General features: G+C 49.3%; 1 protein-coding gene across 1 annotated transcript in view; it reads left to right on the top strand.

Annotated features, from left to right (window-relative positions):
• The window catches only part of KDM3B (lysine demethylase 3B), a 479,529-nt gene that overhangs the window by 157,484 nt on the left and 301,680 nt on the right, over positions 1-20,365 (top strand). Inside the window, 1 exon segment of the mRNA XM_030211010.1 lies at positions 13,284-13,358. Coding sequence (XP_030066870.1) covers positions 13,284-13,358 — 75 coding nt within the window.

Below are 20,365 nucleotides of genomic sequence, written 5' to 3' on the forward strand. Positions count from 1 at the left end.
GTCATCAGAGGACGTCTTTCCCTCTTTGCCAAGGAGTGGGCCAACATTTCCTCAGATCAGTGGGTCTTGGACCTGATCAGAGACGGTTACAGAATAGAATTCGACGCCCCTGTAAGAGACGTGTTTGCGGAGTCCCGATGCGGTTCTGCCGCCAAACGGGCGGTGGTAGAGGAGATTTTACAAGGTCTGATTCAGATAGGGGCCGTGTCCCCGGTACCTCCCGCCGAACACGGCTGCGGCTGCTACTCCATCTACTTTGTGGTGCCGCGAAAAGGAGGGTCTTTTCGCCCTATTCTGGACTTAAAAGAATTAAACAAGTCCCTGAGAGTGCGGCATTTTCACATGGAAACCCTGCGCTCCGTCATTGCGGCGGTATAGCCAGGAGAGTTTCTCATGTCTCTGGACCTGAAAGAAGCTTACTTGCATATTCTAATTTGGCCCCCGCACCAGGTTTGCGGTGATGGGAAAGCATTTCCAGTTCCGGGCCTTGCCTTTTGGCCTCGCCACAGCTCCCCGCACCTTTTCGAAGGTTATGGTGGTAGTAGCTGCCTTTCTAAGGCGAGAGGGTATTCGGGTTCACCTGTACCTGGACGACTGGCTCATTCGAGCAAACTCTGCTGCAGAGAGTCAGCATGTAACAGCCAGAGTGGTCTCAGTACTTCAATCTCTGGGCTGGGTCGTCAATTTGGCCAAAAGTCACCTGACCCCCTCGCAGTCTCTAGAATATTTGGGGGCCAGGTTCGACACAGCCTCGGGGTATGTGTACCGACCCGAGCAAAGGCGGTGCAAGCTTCAGAATCAGGTCCGTCTGCTCCTGAGGATGCCCCGCCCGCGAGCTTGGGACATTGTCCAGCTGCTTGGATCGATGACGGCCACCATGGAACTGGTGCCCTGGGCGAGAGCGCACCTGAGACCTCTACAGTATGCTCTACTCCAAAGATGGTCTCCAGTATCTCAGGATTACCAATGCAGACTCTCTTGGCTCCCTGCGGCCCGACTCAGCATGGAGTGGTGGCTCTCAGACAGCATGCTGCGGCGAGGAATGCCGCTGGCGCTCCCCGATTGGTGCCTAGTGGTGACAGATGCCAGTCTGAAAGGCTGGGGCGCACATTGCAAGGGGAAGCATGCCCAGGGTCTATGGACACCCGAGGAGTCGGAGTGGTCCATCAACCACCTAGAGTTGAAAGCGGTGTTTCAGGCGCTTCTGGCCTTTCAAGGGACCCTGGAAGGATTGGCTGTCAGAGTGATGTTGGACAACACAACAGCAGTGGCCTACATAAATCGACAAGGCGGCACTCAGTGCAGAGCTCTAGCCGCGCAGGCCGAACAAATTTGCCACTGGGCCGAGCTGCATCTACAGTTTCTGTCGGCAGCTCACATTGCAGGTCAGAGCAACGTGCAAGCCGATTATCTAAGCAGGCATCAGATCGATCCAGCGGAGTGGGAACTTGCAGATGAAGTGTTCCTGCAGATATGTGCCAAGTGGGGCAAGCCCGTGATGGATCTAATGGCGACAAGCTCCAATGCCAAAGTCTCGTGCTTCTTCAGCAGACGGAGAGATCCTCGCGCGGCGGGGTTGGATGCCTTGGCTCAACCCTGGCCTCCGGGCCTACTGTATGTGCTCCCTCCGTGGCCCTTGATAGGGCGAGTGCTCCTGCGCATTCGGCTGCATCCAGGAGAAGTGGTTCTCGTCACCCCGGATTGGCCCAGGAGACCTTGGTATGCGGACCTCCAACAGATGCTCGTAGAGGATCCCCTTCATTTACCTCTGGTTCCCAACCTGTTGTCACAGGGTCCGGTGACCATGGAGGACGCCAGCCGATTTGGTCTTATGGCCTGGCGATTGAGAGGGCGCAATTGAGAGGCAGAGGCTATTCCAATAAAGTAATTACCACTCTCCTGCAAGCCCGCAAGCGTTCCACTTCCGTGGCTTATGCCAGGATTTGGCGCCAGTTTGAAGTCTGGTGTGCTTCCAAAGAGATCACACCCCTGCGGGCTCCTGTCTCGCCGATTCTGGACTTTTTGCAGGATGGTGTACAAAAAGGCTTGGCCTATAATTCCCTGCGGGTGCAAGTGGCAGCGTTGGCCTCCCTGCGTGGCAAGGTTGAAGGCATGTCTTTAGCTGCTCATCCGGATGTGGCACGGTTTCTTAGAGGGGTGCTTCGGCTCCGTCCTCCCGTGCATGCACCTTGTCCAGCTTGAAACCTGGGGCTAGTGCTGAAGGCCCTTCAGGGTGCTCCCTTGAACCGCTTCGGCGTGCTTCAGAGAAAGATTTGACACTGAAGGCCGTCTTGTTAGTGGCCATTACTTCGGCGAGACGGGTGTCAGAGCTCCAGGCGCTGTCCTGTAGAGACCCTTTTCTGCAGTTTTCAGAATCCGGGGTCACGGTTCGGACCGTGCTTTCCTTCTTGCCTAAGGTGGTTTCAGCGTTTCACCTAAACCAACCTATTTTCTTGCCCTCCTTTGTCGAGGAGGAGTTTCCAGAATCTTTTGGGCAATTGCACCTGTTGGACGTGCGCAGGACTCTGCTGCAGTATCTGCGAGTTACTAACTCTTTGAGGACCTCTGATCATCTGTTTGTTTTGCTATCAGGTCCTCGCAGAGGGTCTCCAGCGTCTAAAGCCACTATTGCCCGCTGGCTTAAAGAATCTATCTTTTCAGCTTATTTGCTTGCCGGCCGGCCTCCGCCTGATGCATTTAAGGCGCATTCCACTAGAGAAATTTCCTCTTCTTGGGCTGAAACTGGAGCACTCTCTCTTCATGAGATTTGTAGTGCAGCAACATGGGCTTCTAAGCTCTCTTTTGCCCGACATTACAGGCTGGATGTGGCTGCCAAGAGGGACGCACATTTTGGAGCGCAAGTGCTAGCGCGTGGTGTGGCTTGTTCCCACCCTATCTAGGGATTGCTTTGATACATCCCATCTGTAATGGTTGCATCTGCTTGATGACAAGGAAGGGAAAATTAGGTTCTTACCGTGATAATTTTCTTTCCTTTAGTCATAGCAGATGCAGCCATGATCCCTCCCTGTCTGATGCTATCTGCTGTAAATCTATTTCAGGTTCTGTTCATGTTTCCTGGAGATTCCGTCCTTGGGAGAAAGTCGGAAAACAGTCTTCAGGATTCTTGTTCAATTATAGGAGGATGACTTAATTCCCTCCAGTTTCATGTTTTGGAGGATGAGTTTATTCCCTCCGGGAGGATGAGTTTATTCCCTCCAGTTATGTCTCAGTGGAGGATGAGTTTATGCCCTCCGGGAGGATGTTTCATTCCCTCTATTCTGAGTTAATGCCCTTTGTTGTAGGGCCATCGTTCGCTGTGAGGAAAGCTTATGTTATTCCCATTGCGGTTTGCCATACTGCTTTGGAAGCTTCAAATACTGAAGAGAGGCAGTGGAGCAAGCTGGTATGAGGCACTGAAAAAAGTGTGCTCTCTATCTCCCTCTGCTGGTTGATGGACACAACCCATCTGTAATGGCTGCATCTGCTATGACTAAAGGAAAGAAAATTATCACGGTAAGAACCTAATTTTCCCACTCTCCACAAATTCTTTGTTTAAAATACATTTTATGGTTCACAGATTTTTTTTTTTTTTTTTAAAGTTAGGAAAGAATGAGAGAGCCAAGCAGAGAGCACAGAATCCTGTCAGATGAGAGTACAGGGTGAGGCAGGGACCTTGCGGTAAGGTATGCCCCCAAAGGTGACTGAAGGAGGGAGGGGGGGAGGCCGACCCTGGAACTGGGAGGGAGGGGGACCCTGGAACTGGAAGGGAGGAAGGGGGGGGGGAGAAAAACCCTGGAACTGGGAGGGAGGGGGAGAGGGACGACCCTGGGACTGGGAGGTGGGGGGTCCTGGCACACACTCTCTTTCACACAGACACACTCGCACCCAGTCTCACTCTCTCTCTGATACACACTCACACATTCACTCTCTCTCTCACATACATTCACTCTCAAACATACACACTCCGAGGAAAACCTTGCTAGCGCCCGTTTCATTTGTGTCAGAAACGGGCCTTTTTTCCTTATATGTATATATATTTATGTATATAAATATATGTATATGTATATATATATATGTGTGTATATATATATATATGTGTGTGTGTGTGTATATATATATATATATATATATATATATATATATATATATACCTGTTATTTAGAGGCAGAGGCTCGTGGGGGTCTCTTAGCGTCTCGGGGGTGTCAAACTCGAGTGGCGGGGTCCCTCTCCCCATGTCCTCCCTGGTATTCTTTTAAGCTGTGCTTCAGTAAAAAAAAAAAAAAAAAAAGAGGAAATCTCAGCACAAAAAGGCAGTTTCCTCAAGCTCTTCAGGGGAAGAGATTTTGAGGCAGGGAGAGGCAGCCACGAGAAAAAAAAAAAGACGAGCTTTGATTTTGGTTCTCTGCCCTTTACTTTCTCTCAAAACGAGCAAGACAACTTCTGTTTTCTTTCTGTGACGGTTTGCTGCTGTTTTTTCTGGCTCCTGTTTTGGTTTGCAGTTGGCTTAGGCAGACGTGATGGCAGAGAAGCTCCGCCGCTGTTCAGTCTGTCAGCGTCAGGGAGTTGGCTCGAGTGGTGCTTGTAAGTTTTGGACCGCGGTAGATTCTTTGTCTGTGCAGGGGCTGTAAAAATGTTGGCGCCGTTAGTTGGAGGGAGGGGCCCGATTTGGCAGTTTTAAGTGCGGTTGGGTCAGCCTCGCTGGCAGCATCGATATTGGCTGGAAACGCCACCATTTTGTCTTCCCCTCTAAATGCTGCATCCCTGCCATCTTTACCGGCCTCTCTACTGGCTCTGCCTCAGACTCCTGTTTCTTCAGCAGGTGAAGGTGGCTTCCCGCCTGACTTTGTGGTACAAATGTACTAAGCTTTTTTATTGCACAAAGCTGCTCCAGCAGAGGCTTCAGTGAAGAGGTCTCAGGAGGGTCAAGCGGTGGCTGCTAAGTGGCCCAGGCAGTTTTGGGATTTAGAAGAGGATTTTTCTTCTGATTTGGACCAGGAAATGCCGTCCTTGGAGGAGACATAGGTGTTTCCGGAAGGTCATTTTCCCGAGGACCTCGGTCAGCTGGAATATGGTTTGGAGCCTCTCCCTGCGGGGGAGGATCCTTCAGTGGTGAGAATTTTTCATAAAGATGACCTGCAAGAGCTTATTTCTCAGGTCTTAGATCTTCAGGTGGTCAATCGAGCCCTCAGGGTGCCCTCGTTTTGTATGGAGACTTTGCGGTCGGTCATTGTGGCGGTGCAAACCGGGGAGTTTCTGACGTCGCTCAACTTCACAGAAACCTATTTGCATATTCCTATTCGACTGGCACACCAGCGTTTCCTTCAGTTTGCAGTGCTTGGCCAGCATTTTCATTTTTGGGCTCTTCTCTTTGGGCTTTTGACTGCTCCTCGGACGTTTACCAAAGTCATGGTCATAGTAGCCGTAGCACTCAGAATGGAAGGCATTTTAGTCCATCCTTATTTAGACAATTGGTTGATCAGAGCAAAGTCTTACCAGGAGAGCGTTCAGGTGACAGCTCCAGTAGTAGACTTCTTGAAGTCCCTAGGTTGGGTAGTCAGTGCACAAAAGATCCGTCTGCAGCCATCTCAGTCGTTGGAGTACCTGGGAGTCTGTTTTGACATGTTGTAGGGCCGTGTTTTTCTTCTGCCGGCTTGTATCCTCAAACTGCAGTCTCAGATTCGTCACTTATTGCAGTCACCGAGGTCAGTGGCCAAGGATTATCTTCAGGCCCTGGGCTCCATGGTTGCGGTGATTGTGGTTCAGTATGTAACCTTTTGTGCATGATATGCAGGGGCATTTCATTGGTTACATTATTGTTGGTGGCACACACCCTGTGTTGGCAATGTGCCGGTGGCTGCTCAGGCTTTCGTATGCACAGACCATTTACGTATTGTTTTATTTCCTTCTGCTTTGGTACTTTGTTACTGGATCTTTCTCTTATTTCCAAGGGCTGTTATTGGCTCTTTCTAGAGTCACAGTTTTTTTTCTCAGTCTGCACCTGCTGGATGGCGTGCACAACCCATCAGTCACATTCTGGGCCGGTCCGGAGGGACTAAAGGAAAGCAAATTAGCAGATAAGGTCTAATTTCTTCTTAGCCAGTAAAATGTATCTCCTTATATTCTGTCATTATGAAGAGGTAAATAAATCATAATATCCTCCTTCCATATCATCAAGCTGATCAATCCATAGACTGGTAGACTGGTGGGTTGTGTCCATCTACCAGCAGGTGGAGATAGAGAGCAAACTTTTGCCTCCCTATATGTGGTCATGTGCTGCCGGAAACTCCCCAGTATGTTCTCTATCTCAGCAGGTGGTGGTCACACACAGCAGCAGCTCTGGCTAGGCCTCCAAGCCTAATCCTTAGGTTTTGTTGAGGCCTGGGGTTGAGGGCTCTTTTGAGCAAGTGCAAACCTGGTGGTGCCAGGTCCCTCCTTTTCTCCCCCCTCCCGCTGGCTCCGTTTAAAAAAAAAAAAAATTTTAAACGTCCTTAAAGGCGTTTATTTCGACGTTTATTTAAACGTTCATTGCAGCTACTCACTGGGACACCAGTTCGTTACAGCTCGGAGCGGCAAGCAGGTAATTTTACCTTTTTATAGCGGGCAGGGGGTTCCCCGATTCTTCTCCTCGTGGCATATGGCGTTGGAGGGCGAGGGCGCAAAGGGCGCTCCCCGGATCGCTTGAGCGCTTCTAGAGGGGATGCGGGGGTCTTACAGCCTGATTCGCCCTTGTTGGGTGACAGTTTAGTGACCGATGAATGTCCCGGTCGTTCCTCCGGCGTGGCGGTTTTTTCCCGCCATAAACGCCCATCCCCCGCTCCTCGCCTCCGCCATCTTGGCCGGCCACGCGGCTCGGACGGCTTCTTCATGGGCCGCCCTTGAGGTTGGAGACATTAATGCCATGAACGCCCTTAATTTGGGCGACGGCACAAGCGGCTAAAGTTAAGCGCCGTTCTTCCCGAGCGGCTCCTTCGCGGAGTTTCGCGCCGGACGCCATTTTGGATGCGCAGCATGTCTCTCCCCCGCTATTGCGAGCGCCGGTTGAGAGTGCGTCTAGGGCTGTTGCCCAGGCTGCGGAAGTGCACAGTCTGGGGGGTTTCTCCCCCGAGTTTGTTTTGCTGCTGCATCAGGCTTTCCTCATGCAAAACGCTGCCCCTGCTCCCTCTTCTGATAAAGAGGTTGAGGTTCCCAGAGGTAAACGCCCTCGGGTTGATTTCCAGGCCTTGGAGGACTTTGTCTCCTCCGATGTAGATGAGGGCAGCGTGTCTGAGGTCTCCCAACGGTCCTTTGCGGATTCCTTGGAGGAGACGGATCCCCGCTCGGATGGAGCGGATGACCCCTCTGCAGCGCGGCTTTTTAGCCCAGAGGATTTGCCCAACCTGTTAGTGCAGGCCATGGGCATTTTGATGATTTCCTCTCCGGAGGACGTCTCTCCCTCAGCCCCTGTTGGCTCTGCCATTATGCTGGGGACGAAGCGCCCGCCTAGAACCTTCCACGTGCATGAGCCATGCACCCCTTAATTTCGGCTCAATGGGATGTCCCGGAAGCGAGCCTTAAAGTGGCTAGGGCTATGTCCCGCCTCTATCCTTTATCTGAAAGTGAACGTGAGGCCTATCTGTGGCCTACCGTGGATTCTTTAATCACTGCGGTGACTAAGAAAACGGTGTTGCCGGTGGAAGGTGGCACGGCCCTAATGGACGCCCAAGACAGAAGATTGGAGGCGGCCTTAAGGTCGTCCTTTGAGGCAACTGCTTTAAGTTTGCAGGCCTCGGTTTGCGGTTCCTATGTGGCCAGGGCGTGCCTGACTATGGTGCAGCGGGCTTCCCCTCGGATCATTCCTTGAGGGTTGATTGGCCGGCCCTGGGATCGGGCCTAGCCTATTTGGCAGACTTGCTGTATGATGTCTTGAGAGCCTCAGCTAAAGGCATGGCTCAGACAGTCTCTGCGCGGCGGTGGCTTTGGGCTGAAACATTGGTCTGCTGACCACGCCCCTAAATCCCGCCTGGCTAGATTGCCTTTTAAAGGCAAGCTGCTCGTTGGGGTCGAGCTGGACAAAATCGTGACCGATCTCGGCACGTCTAAGGGCAAGAAGTTACCAGAGGTCAGGGCTCGGGCTAGTACCCGTCCCGGTCCCTCCAGAGGACGGTTGCAGGAAGCCCGTCGGTACCGCCCGGCCAGGCTGGGCTCCTCTGCCCCCTCTTCCTTCAAGAGGAATTTCTCCCCCAAGCAGCATTCCTTTCGCAGAGACCGCCGTCCCGGAGGTGCTCCCTCCGGTCCTCCCCCAGGGTCTCGTACCCAGTGACGGGGCCTTGGTCCACGCCCCAGTGCAGATTGGAGGATGGCTGTCCTCGTTTCTGGGTGAGCGGACCACAGTAACTTCACACGCTTGGGTGCTGGAAGTCATCAGAGACGGCTACAAGCTAGAGTTCTGCCGACCCTTAAGAGACGGGTTTGTACTCTCTCCCTGCAAGTCTCCGGTCGAAGCTGTGGCAGTGCAGCAGACCTTGGACAACCTGATCCGCCTGGGTGCGGTCGTTCCGGTGCCAAAAAATCAGATTGGCAAGGGACGTTACTCCATTTACTTTGTGGTACCAAAGAAAGGAGGTTCTGTCCGGCCTATCCTCGACCTCAAAGGGGTCAATCGGGCCTTGAAAGTGCGGCACTTTCGCATGGAGACTCTCCGCTCTGTTATAGCGGCAGTGAAGGCAGGAGAGTTCTTGGCTTCCTTGGACTTCAAGGAAGCGTACCTGCATATTCCCATCTGGCCTCCTCTCCAACGCTTTCTGCGTTTTACAGTCGTGAGACGACACTTCCAGTTCAGAGCCCTCCCTTTCGGGTTGGCTACTGCTCCGCGGACCCTTTCCAAAGTAATGGGGGTCATAGCGGCCTTCCTGCTAAAGGAAGGAGTGCAAGTCCATCCTTATCTGGACGACTGGTTGATCCGAGCCCCCTCTTATGCAGAGTGCGGCAAAGCTATGGACCGGGTAGTTGCTCTTTTGAGCTCCCTGGGATGGATCATCAACTGGAAGAAGAGCCAGCTGCGCCCGACTCAGTCCCTGGAGTATCTGGGAGTTCGATTCGACACCCAAGTGGGCAGAGTGTTCCTGCCAGACAATCAGTTGGTCAAGCTTCAGGCTCAGGTGGACTAGTTCCTAGTAGCCTCTCCTATTCGGGCTTGGGACTACGTGCAGCTGTTGGGCTCTATGACGGCCACGATGGAAGTAGTGCCCTGGGCCAGGGCTCATATGAGACCACTACAGCTATCTCTGCTGCTGCACTGGACTCCGATGTTGGAGGATTATGCTGTGCGCCTTCCCTTGGACCCAGCAGTGCGCAAGGCGCTGAGCTGGTGGACGCAGACAGACAAGTTGTCTGCAGGAATGCCTCTGGTGACCCCGGAGTGGATTGTCGTCACGACAGATGCCTCTTTGATGGGCTGGGGAGCCCACTGCTTGGGAAGGACAGCGCAGGGGCTCTGGTCTCCTGCAGAGGCAAGTGGTCTATCAACCTCCTGGAACTCAGAGCCATTCGGTTGGTGTTATTGGAGTTCATCCCGGTACTGGTGTTGAAGCCTGTACGGGTCCTGTCGGACAATGCCACGGCTGTGGCCTATATCAACCGTCAGGGAGGTACCAAGAGCGCCCCTCTAGCCAAGGAGGCTATGAGTCTTTGCCAGTGGGCGAAAGCGAACCTGGAGCAGCTTTCAGCGGCCCACATTGCCGGAGTCATGAATGTCAAGGCGGACTTTCTCAGTCGCCATACCTTGGAGCCCGGAGAGTGGCAACTATCTGCTCAGGCGTTCTTGGACATCACGAAGCGCTGGGGCCAGCCGAGCCTAGATCTGATGGCGTCATCGGCCAATTGCCAAGTGCCGCGCTTTTTCAGCAGAGGACGGGACCCTCGATCCCTGGGAGTAGATGCTCTTCTCCAACGGTGGCCGACACAAGAGCTCCTCTATGTGTTCCCGCCCTGGCCCATGTTGGGCAGGGTGCTAGACCGGGTGGCAAAGCATCCCGGCAGGGTAATCCTGGTGGGTCCGGATTGGCCCAGACGTCCCTGGTATGCGGACTTGATCAGGCTCTCAGTCGACGATCCTCTGCGGCTGTCAGTGGAGCAGGGCCTGTTACATCAGGGTCCCGTGGTGATGGAGGATCCCTCTCCCTTTGGTCTTACGGCCTGGCTATTGAGCGGCAGCGTCTGAGGAAGAAGGGCTTCTCAGACAAGGTTATCGCCACTATGTTGAGAGCGAGGAAGCGCTCTACTTCTACGGCTCACTTTCTCCCTTCACTGCTCCAATTCTTCAGTGTTGGCGTTCCTGCAAGAAGGTCTGGAGAAAGGCCTGTCGCTCAGTTCCCTTTAAGTCCAGATAGCGGCTCTGGCTTGCTTCAGGGGCCGCCTGAAGGGTGCTTCCCTGGCTTCGCAGCCAGATGTGGTGCGCTTTCTCAAGGGAGTTAATCACCTGCGCCCTCCTCTGCACTCAGTGGTGCCTGCGTGGATTCTCAACCTGGTGCTAAGAGCATTGCAGAAGCCGCCTTTTGAACCCTTGGCAAGGGCATCTCTGAAAGACCTGACGTTGAAAGCAGTCTTTTTGGTGGCTATCACTTCAGCCAGAAGAGTTTCCGAGCTCCAGGCGCTCTCTTGTCGAGAGCCTTTTCTGCAGTTCACTGAGGCAGGAGTGACTATTCGCACAGTTCCTTCCTTCCTGCCCAAGATTGTTTCTCGCTTCCATGTGAATCAGCAGCTCTGTCTCCCTTCCTTTCGTAGGGAGGACTACCCAGAGGAGTACTCTGCTCTTAAATATCTGGATGTGAGATGAGTCATCATCAGATACTTGGAAGTGACCAATGATTTCCGGAAATCGGATCATCTGTTTGTCCTGTTTGCAGGTCCTCGTAAGGGTCTGCAGGCTGCTAAGCCTACAGTGGCAAGATGGGTCAAGGACGCCATGGCAGCGGCTTATGTGGCCGCGGGGAAGGTGCCGCCTATCCAACTGAAGGCTCACTCCACAAGAGCCCAGGCGGCCTCGATGGCAGAGGCCGGATCCGTCTCCTTGGAAGAGATATGCAAGGCGGCAACTTGGGCTTCAGCTCATGCATTCTCCAAGCATTACCGTTTGACGGTGGCTGCACGGGCGGAGGCCCGGTTTGGAGCTTCAGTGTTGAGGTCAGGGATTTCAATGTCCCGCCCTGGGTGAGTACTGCTTCGGTACATCCCACCAGTCTATGGATTGATCAGCTTGATGATATGGAAGGTAAAATTATGTATAATCATACCTGATAATTTTCTTTCCATTAATCATAGCTGATCAATCCATAGCCCCTCCCAGATATCTGTACTGTTTTTATTCTGGTTGCATTTCAGGTTCAAGTTTAGTCTTCAGTTACTTCAGAAAGACTTCGTGTTCAAGTTTTTTCACTTGGATTCTTCAAGAGTTGAGACGAGTTTGTGTTACAGTGAGCTGCTGCATTCCTCTCCCCCCCGTTTTACGGGGCTGGATTGAGACATAAATTCTGCCGGCACTCCCTCCCGCTTCGTGCGGCTGTAGGGCAGCTTTGTACCCTTCCCGCTTCGGCGGTGTTAGGGTCAGTCAGCTCCTCCCGCGGTTGCGGTTGCAGGATAAGCCAGATCCCCCCGCATCGGCGGGTGTGGTGTCCCTCCCCCGCTCCGCGGGGATGAGCTGGACGGATTCCCCTCCCCCACTTGTGTGGGGATGAGCTGGGTTAATTCCCCTCCCCCGTTTCGGCGGTGGTGAGCTGGGCAGAGTGTCCCTTCGTGGGTGTAATTCTCTTATGTGCTGAGTCCTGCGGATGGAGCTTTGATATCGACATACTGAGGAGTTTCCGGCAGCACATGACCACATATAGGGAGGCAAAAGTTTGCTCTCTATCTCCACCTGCTGGTAGATGGACACAACCCACCAGTCTACCAGTCTATGGATTGATCAGCTATGATTAATGGAAAGAAAATTATCAGGTATGATTATACATAATTTTACCTCATGGTGGAATAGTCAACCTTCACTTGTTTCCAACAGGCTTACAGGTTGGTTCGATGTAAATGTTGAACAAGAATGATAGAGTGGCCCTGATCAGTGCTGAATTTTTATGGCATCCATCTAGGTTACTTCTATCCTATCCTCCTATTTTGGGCTGTAACTGTAGCCCAACCTAGTGATTCAATTCAGTCTCCTGCCTCTAGCAATCCTTTGTGTTTATCCTACGCTTTTTTGTATTCATCATCCACCAGTTCCTCCAGGAGAGCATTCCATTACTAGATCTCCTGTAGACCCATTCCTCCCCCCCCCCCCCCCCCTTCACTGTACTACTGGACTCCTAGCACTCTGCCCTCCTGTCTCAAGCAGGCACCCTATACAACCCCTAAGCACCCATGCCTTGCGAGTTCTCCACTATGTAACAAATGGGAAGACATTTCCCCTCGGACTCCAATACCATAGGTGCATGCCTGGCCCACCCCTCAAAACCAACTTAACCAGGTTTATTCTCAGAATGCTGAGGGAACGAGGTAAAGCTGTAGTAATTGCTACCTCTCAACTTGCTCAGAACCCAGTACATATGCCACAGGGGGCTTAAAGCCCTGACAGGAAGCTGACCCACTCTCGCTACCACTGTTCAAAGTGCCTGTGTGAGATGCGCTGTGGACCTCATACCGGGGTTGCCCCAGCCACTGTCTGATATCTCCTCACTTCTCGCAGAACTTGAAGTCTGGGCTGAAGATGAAATGTAGAAATGTTCTTGAAAGCTGCAAAAGGTTTAGGGCTTGGGTAAGGGGGTGTGCAAAGTTGACTTAGTGCTGAATTGTGGAAATTATGTGATTTTTGTGTGATTCCAGGCATGCTCATTAGTTATGCCAAAACTTCTTTATGCTTATATTTGTGTAAATTATGCCAGATTATTTATGCTTATTACTTGTATCTGTTTCTAATTTGTTCATTTTATATAGTGTATCCTTTGGATTTGGAAGTGAATTAATCCTTGTACGTTTGTGCCTCTTCAGTCAACCTAAGCTGAACCCATGTAGATTTGTTTTCAAATACTTGTAATCTGTACTATAATTATAACCTTTTTTAATCTCTTTCTATCAAGATAAACAGGATAGTGCACATTTTTATGCAAACATTAGTTTAATGCTGAATAGTCCTAATTTATGATCAGTTATGAGTAATAGTTTTCAATCAATAGTTACTAATCTATTATTCTACATTTATTACAGTTCAAGCAGTTACATGTCATGTTCTTGTTTTTATCATGTCTTCTTGAAAATTGTAGGACAGTGAGACCAGATCAGTGGATCCTCGTTTGGTTCATGTGATGCTGATGGATACTCTATCATTTCAAACTGAGGTATTTATTAAGTTTGTGTGGGTGTTTGTTTGGGAGCTTTAGAGGGACATAGTTTATACTATATGCCTTCTCAGTTTGTGCTCCACTATCACGCAGAGGTGAAAAGATTGGGAAGGGAGGAGGGAGCATGAAAGTATGTTTCGGCTCAACATAGGGGACTCCTAAGTCTTTCTGTTTCTTTGATGACAATCCATGCTATACTAGGATTTCTGCTTTTCTTGACACTGGCCATGAAGGCTTTATTTAGCATTAACTGGTCTTTACTTCCATATGCCTCCTCCTTGTTGGCCTTCTGCTTTATGGCCATGATGTTATTAGAGCAGGGTTTCCAAACTATGGGTTGTGACCCCAAACAGAGCCATAAATCCTGCGTTTGGGGTTGTGACCTGGATGAGCTGCAGGTAGAAATGTTATTGGCCCACTCTTCCAGGTGGTGCGTGTTTTTTTGTGGCCATGATAATGGGTCCTGGCCACAGAAAAATTGATAAGTGCTGTATTAAAGTTTATATAATTAATGTAAAGGTTTATTTCCAAACCCACTAAGAGAAAGGGAAATGAGACTTGATATACCGCCTTTCTGTGTGTTTTTTTTTTTTTTTGCAACTACATTCAATACCACTGTTCCATATTAGTTGCATTACACTTAGAGGGTTTTGGAAATAAGCCCTTTAATTGTAAATAAGCAGTTATCTCTATGAACAGCTTATAGATTGTAGGTAGACAAGTTATGGGTCTGTTATTTTGGGAGTATTACTTGGATTTCCCTTTGGAAGAAGGTTTTTTTTTTCCTGTTAGTAGCTATTATGATGGTAAGTTTGGCTGCCTGACCAGTGGATATTTGCTGTCTCTTAAATCAGAGTGGAGTGATGCTGTTTGGGGCAGGACTGTTCCAGTTTAGAGCTCTCTTAAACCTGCTTTATAAATCCTTTGTTGTTACTTCAGTCCATTCTATAACTTTGATGTTTGCCTTTCTTAATTCCTCCTGTACACGGGGTAGCCATTCTGCTTCTCGATTGTGCTGTACAGGGTCGTTGTACAAGTTTCTCTACAAAATGTTCCTGTTTCAGCTTTAGTTGCTGGTATTTTCATAGTATTAATGGCCACGTTCCATGTAGAACAGTTTTGGGTTCTTTCTAAATATTTTGCTCTCTCTCTCTCTCTCTTCTGTTTATTAATATCTGTACAGTTTTTGTTCTTCATCTGTAACTTTGTTTATTACTGGAGCATGAACAGTAGTTCCCAAACCTGGTCCTGGAGGCACCCCAGCCAGATAAATTTTCAGGATACCTGCAAAGAATATTCAGGAGAGAGATGTGCATGCACTGCCCCTAGTGCACACAAATCTATCTCATGAATGTTCATTGTGGGATGAAATGATGAGACATTTTGTTTTTTCTGTGTTAAGTTTTAATTGGAATGCATTTGCCCATGAGTCCATAGTATTCAAACTGAGCTTGATTTCGTTGGTGATTTCTGCCAAATCGTGTTTGTAGGGTATGTCAGCATATATGAATGGGTTAAGGTCTTGAATGGATAAGGTCTTGGCTAGTGGGGTCATCATGAGGTTGAAGAGGATAGGTGATAGTGGTGATCCTTGTGGTACTCAGCAGTCTGGTTTCCAAGGTGATGATGTGTTTGTGCTAGATTTCACTTGGTAAGTTCTGGTGGTTAGGAAACCCTTGATCCATTTGAGTGTGTTTCCGCCGATGCCGAAGTAGTCTAGGAGTCTTAGTAGTATATTATGATTGACCATTTCAAATGCACTGGACATGTCGAATTGTAGGAGAAGTATGCTTTTACCCATTGCTATTTCCTGCTTGAATTTGGTTAAGAGAGTAAGTAGGACTGTTTCGGTGCTGTGTAGAGGGCGGAATCCTGATTGTGATTCATGTAGTATTGTGAATTTATTTATGTAATCATCGAGGAGTTTGCTTACCAAGCCTTCCATTAATTTGACTACTAATGGGATAGATGCAACTGGCCGGTAGTTGGTAGTGTCATTTGTTTTTTTCTTAGTGTCTTTTGGTATTGGGGTAAGTAGTATGTTGCCTTTTTCTTTAGGGGAAGGTACATTGTTGAAGCATGAAGTTTAAGTGGGATGTGAGGTCTATATTATGAAGCGGTGGGGGGGGGGGGGGGGCGGATTTTATTAGGTAGCTGGGGCAGATATCCAGTTGACAGTGACTGTTGGAGAACCTGTTAAGCTCCTACATAAGTACATAAGTAGTGCCATACTGGGAAAGACCAAAGGTCCATCTAGCCCAGCATCCTGTCACCGACAGTGGCCAATCCAGGTCAAGGGCACCCGGCACGCTCCCCAAACGTAAAAACATTCCAGACAAGTTATACCTAAAAATGCGGAATTTTTCCAAGTCCATTTAATAGCGGTCTATGGACTTGTCCTTTAGGAATCTATCTAACCCGTTTTTAAACTCCGTCAAGCTAACCGCCTGTACCACGTTCTCCGGCAACGAATTCCAGAGTCTAATTACACGTTGGGTGAAGAAAAATTTTCTCCGATTCGTTTTAAATTTACCACACTGTAGCTTCAACTCATGCCCTCTAGTCCTAGTATTTTTGGATAGCGTGAACAGTCGCTTCACATCCACCCGATCCATTCCACTCATTATTTTATACACTTCTATCATATCTCCCCTCAGCCGTCTCTTCTCCAAGCTGAAAAGCCCTAGCCTTCTCAGCCTCTCTTCGTAGGAAAGTCGTCCCATCCCCACTATCATTTTCGTCGCCCTTCGCTGTACCTTTTCCAATTCTACTATATCTTTTTTGAGATACGGAGACCAGTACTGAACACAATACTCCAGGTGCGGTCGCACCATGGAGCGATACAACGGCATTATAACATCCGCACACCTGGACTCCATACCCTTCCTAATAACTGGGTAACTGTTTCGGCAGTGAGGGGAGCGAAGTTTGACCAGATTCGGTCCTCTGGGTATTCACCAGGGGTTGGGTCCAGCTCGTTGAAGTTTTTGATGTCCGTGTTGTCTTGAGGTAGAGTTTTGCGTAGGTTTGCACTTTTTTCATTGAAGTATTTAGCAAGGTTGTCTGCAGATGGGGTGTCAATATTGGTTGTGGTGACTGGCGTTGTGTCAAGTAGTCTCTTCACGAGGTGGTATAGTTTCTTCGTGTCTTTGTAGCCCAGCCCTATTTTGGTTTTGTAGTATGACCTTTTGGTCTGTCTTATTGCGTATTTGTATTTCCTTTGTAATTGTTTCCATGCGTTGAGTGTATGTTCATCTTTTATTTTTTTCCATGTGCGTTCCAATTTCCTGGTTTGTGTTTTTGGTTTTTTCAAATTCTTCATTGAACCACGGTATTGAATTATGTCTGTGTGAGGTTATTGTTCATAGGGGTGCTATTTCGTCTAATATGTGTTTACATCTTTTGTCCCATTCTGAGAGGTAGTATATGGAGTCCTTTTGTGTTGTCCAATCGTTATTGTATATCTGTTTCCAGAATGTTTCCGCATCTATTTGGCCCCTCGTGGTGTAGGTTGTATGTTCTCGTATGTGAGGAGAACCCTTTTTCCGCCATTTTAGGGATAGGTTCAGTTTGTAGTGGTCGGTCCATGGTGTTTCTGTCCATTTAGTTTTTGTTATTATTAGGTTTCTGTGAGATAAGGTCGAGTGTGTGCCCTTTTGCATGGATTATTTGCATATGCGGCCATGTAAGATCGCATAAGGAAGTCCTTGCAGTCTCGTGCATTGGTAGAGTTTGGGTCTTCAAGGTGAAGGTTAATGTCTCCTAATACTGGTAGATTGGAGTTGGATGTGCAAGTGTTTTATATGAAGTCCATGAAGTTTGACTGGCTTTCATTCCAATTGCATGGTGGTCTGTAGAAAAGGACACAGCAGGGTGGTCGAGCAGGGTTTTATGTTGGAATCTGATTGAGGCTATTTCGAGTTGGGTTGTTATGGATTCGCCTGTGGTTTCGGTGGTAAAATGGGATCGGTATATAAGCGCTATACCTCCGCTTCTCTTTCCTTTCTGGTCCAGTGAGTGATTTTATGTCCTGGAGGGCATAGGTTTAGGTTGATTGGGTCCTCTTGATCATGGATCTATGTTTCCGTGATAAAGTGTAGATCGAGTTTTGCTGACGTGATCCAGTTTGTTATTATTGATGTTTTGTTTACTACGGATCTGGCATTAACATAGCCTACTTGTATTTTTCGGTATGGGTCTTCAGTGTTCAGTGTTATGTGGACTAGTCGGTTGTCGTTTCATGGTTTGTAGGGGTTTTTTAATGGCCTTTCTTTCCCTTTTGTTGTGGGTGTTTGTTTGTGTTACTTCTTCGTTATGGTTGTTGTCGGTATGGTGAGGTTTGGTGTATCTGATTGGTCTTTGGTAATTGTGTAGTATGGGTATCGTGTTACTTTCTGTGAGTGTTAGGTGGATTAGCGATAGGGAGTAAGTTACTAAGAGTACTTTGACGGTGTTCATAGTGATTTTGGTTTGCTTAGGGTATAGCGTTAGAAAGTTTATTATTTTCTGAGTCTTGTCCCAATTGTCCCAATATGATTATATGTTGCCTAGAGATCCACCTTCTTCTATTGTAGTACTGACCTAGCATACCAAACAAAAATTGTGGTGAAAAGGCCTCCGACAACCAGAGATCATGCTATGGCAGGTAATGGTAGTCTAAATAGGAAGGCTCCCTTATAATCACTGGTCAGAGAAATTCCACTTTATGACAGAAAGCAGTTTTTAACATTACAGTAGGTTAATATTCATGTTACTGCCAAAGGCTTATTATAATGTTCCCAGTAACCATTCAGCAACAACGGTAGCAAATTCAAGAGTGGTGATTCATGCCGCAATGCTCATATGGCAGGCACTGGAATCACTGATCCCAACAAGAGTATCCTTAGAGCTGTTTCCGTGGTTGGAAGTAGAAGTGTTCGGTTCAGTTGCTCTTCAGGTCGCTAAGGCTCCAGCAGCTTTGGTATCACACTAAGCTCTGGAGTTATTTCAATGGCTGGAGGCAGCAATCTGGGTTGTGCCGCCATGCACCAGCTCCCGGGCAGACGACAACTGGAACTCACCGCTGGGTTGGCTCTGGTCTCCAAGCTGCTATCACTGCTCCGGTCGTCCAGCCATAAGGTGCCGCTGGTTGAGCCTTCAGCGGCTTTATTCGGCCTCTCCTACAGCTCTCTCGCATTTCACCGCTCTCCGACGTCCGAGGCGTCCACGCTGGAGCCGGGTCCTCGCTCTCCACTGCACTTACCGGGTCGGTGGGTGAGTTGTGAAAGATCTGGCGCATGGCCAGGGATGCGCGTCCGTGGGTCCCGGGGATGGGGAGGTTTGGTTGCCGCTCATTGTGTTAGTAGCAGGCTGGCCGGGAAGCAGGCCAGAGGGCTCGGATACCACTGCGTGGACCTCGCGTGGTCCCCCATCGGGAGAGGTTCAGCTGCCTCTCCCTGTACCCACCCGGGAGGTAGCAACGTCCTTGTTTGTCGCCTCCGCTTGACCTTTGTGCAGTGCTAGTAAATTTGATCGAATTATTCCATTATTTCAAAAATTGCATTGGTTGCCAGTGAACTCTCCCACCCTATTTAAATTTTGTTTGGTTTTTAAAATAATACATGGCCAAGCACCTCTATATATGGTACTATTCCCAATGACTTCTAGAACATTATGGTTTAAAGAACAATTGGTGTTGCATCTTCTGTATATAAAGGGGGTAAGATCAGGCGACCCTCAGGGGGAGGAATGCTGGCTTCGGCCTAACCCCTGGTAAGCCTTTCCTCAGCTGAGAGGTACCCAGCTCTACCACCGGCTGCCTTTCAGGTGCTGTGGAGGACTTGCAGCTCATCTGCATATCCTTACAGCCTTCTCCGGGGTGACACCCAGGGGCATTTTTCTCTTTACATCTAATCTTCTTCCCAGTTGCTAAAGTACCTCAGTCATTTATGGCCCCTATTCACATTCTCTTCCTAGCCCTGTCCCTTCCTAATCTTTTCCCTCACCCCCTACCTCTCTCCGCTACAGGAACTTACTGCCCATCCATCGACGTCATCACCTCACCTTCTCTCCTACCCTCTTCCTCCCGCTTGGCTTTTAATCTCCGCCTCTTTCTTCCGTCCATTTTGCCTTCCCCATTCCACCTCTAAATACCTCTCGCCTTCGACGCCTTCGTGGCCACACCTCTCCTACTCTCCTCCGCTCTCTTTTACTCCTTCTCTTACTCTCAGCCGGTGACATCAATCCCAATCCTGGCCCCCTTCACCAACTATTATCCCAACTTTACAGATCTCACCGCGACCTCTCTAACCTCATCTCTATTTCTCTACTCCCCTCCTCTTCTCTGCCCTTCTCTTGCGCCCTATGGAATGCCCGCTCTATCTGTAACAAACTCGCCTATATCCAGGACCTCTTTATCTCGCGTCACTTCTATCTGCTCGCCATAACAGAAACCTGGCTCTGCCCTGATGACTCTGCTTCAGTCGCAGCCCTGTGCCATGGCGGTTATCTATTTTCACATACTCCTCGCCCTGCTGGCCGTGGGGGCGGTGTTGGACTACTACTCTCTCCCTCCTCCAGATTTCAACCCCTTCTTCCACCACAATCTCACTGTTTTTCCTCCTTTGAAGTCCACTCTATCCGCCTTTTCTCTCCTCTGCCTCTTCGAATAGCGGTCATTTATCGTCCCCCTGATAAGTCCCTTTCATCCTTTCTCAGTGACTTTGACGCCTGGCTTGCCTTCTTCCATGATCCTTCCTCCCCCTCTCTCATCCTTGGTGACTTTAATATTCCTGCTAATGATCCTTCCAACTCTTCTATTTCCAAGTTACTCGCTTTAACGTCGTCCTTTAATCTCCAACTATGCTCCACCTCCCCCACTCATCAAAATGGTCACTGTCTTGATCTCATCTTCTCCTCCAACTGTTCACCCTCTAGTTTCCTTGCCTCTGATCTTCCCTCCTCTGATCACCATCTTATAACTTTCACACTTAAATCTCCTCCCACCCAGTCCCGTCCTATCTTAT

This window comes from Microcaecilia unicolor, chromosome 8 (genome assembly GCF_901765095.1).
Source record: "Microcaecilia unicolor chromosome 8, aMicUni1.1, whole genome shotgun sequence".
In the NCBI taxonomy this organism is placed as follows: Eukaryota; Metazoa; Chordata; class Amphibia; order Gymnophiona; family Siphonopidae; genus Microcaecilia; species Microcaecilia unicolor.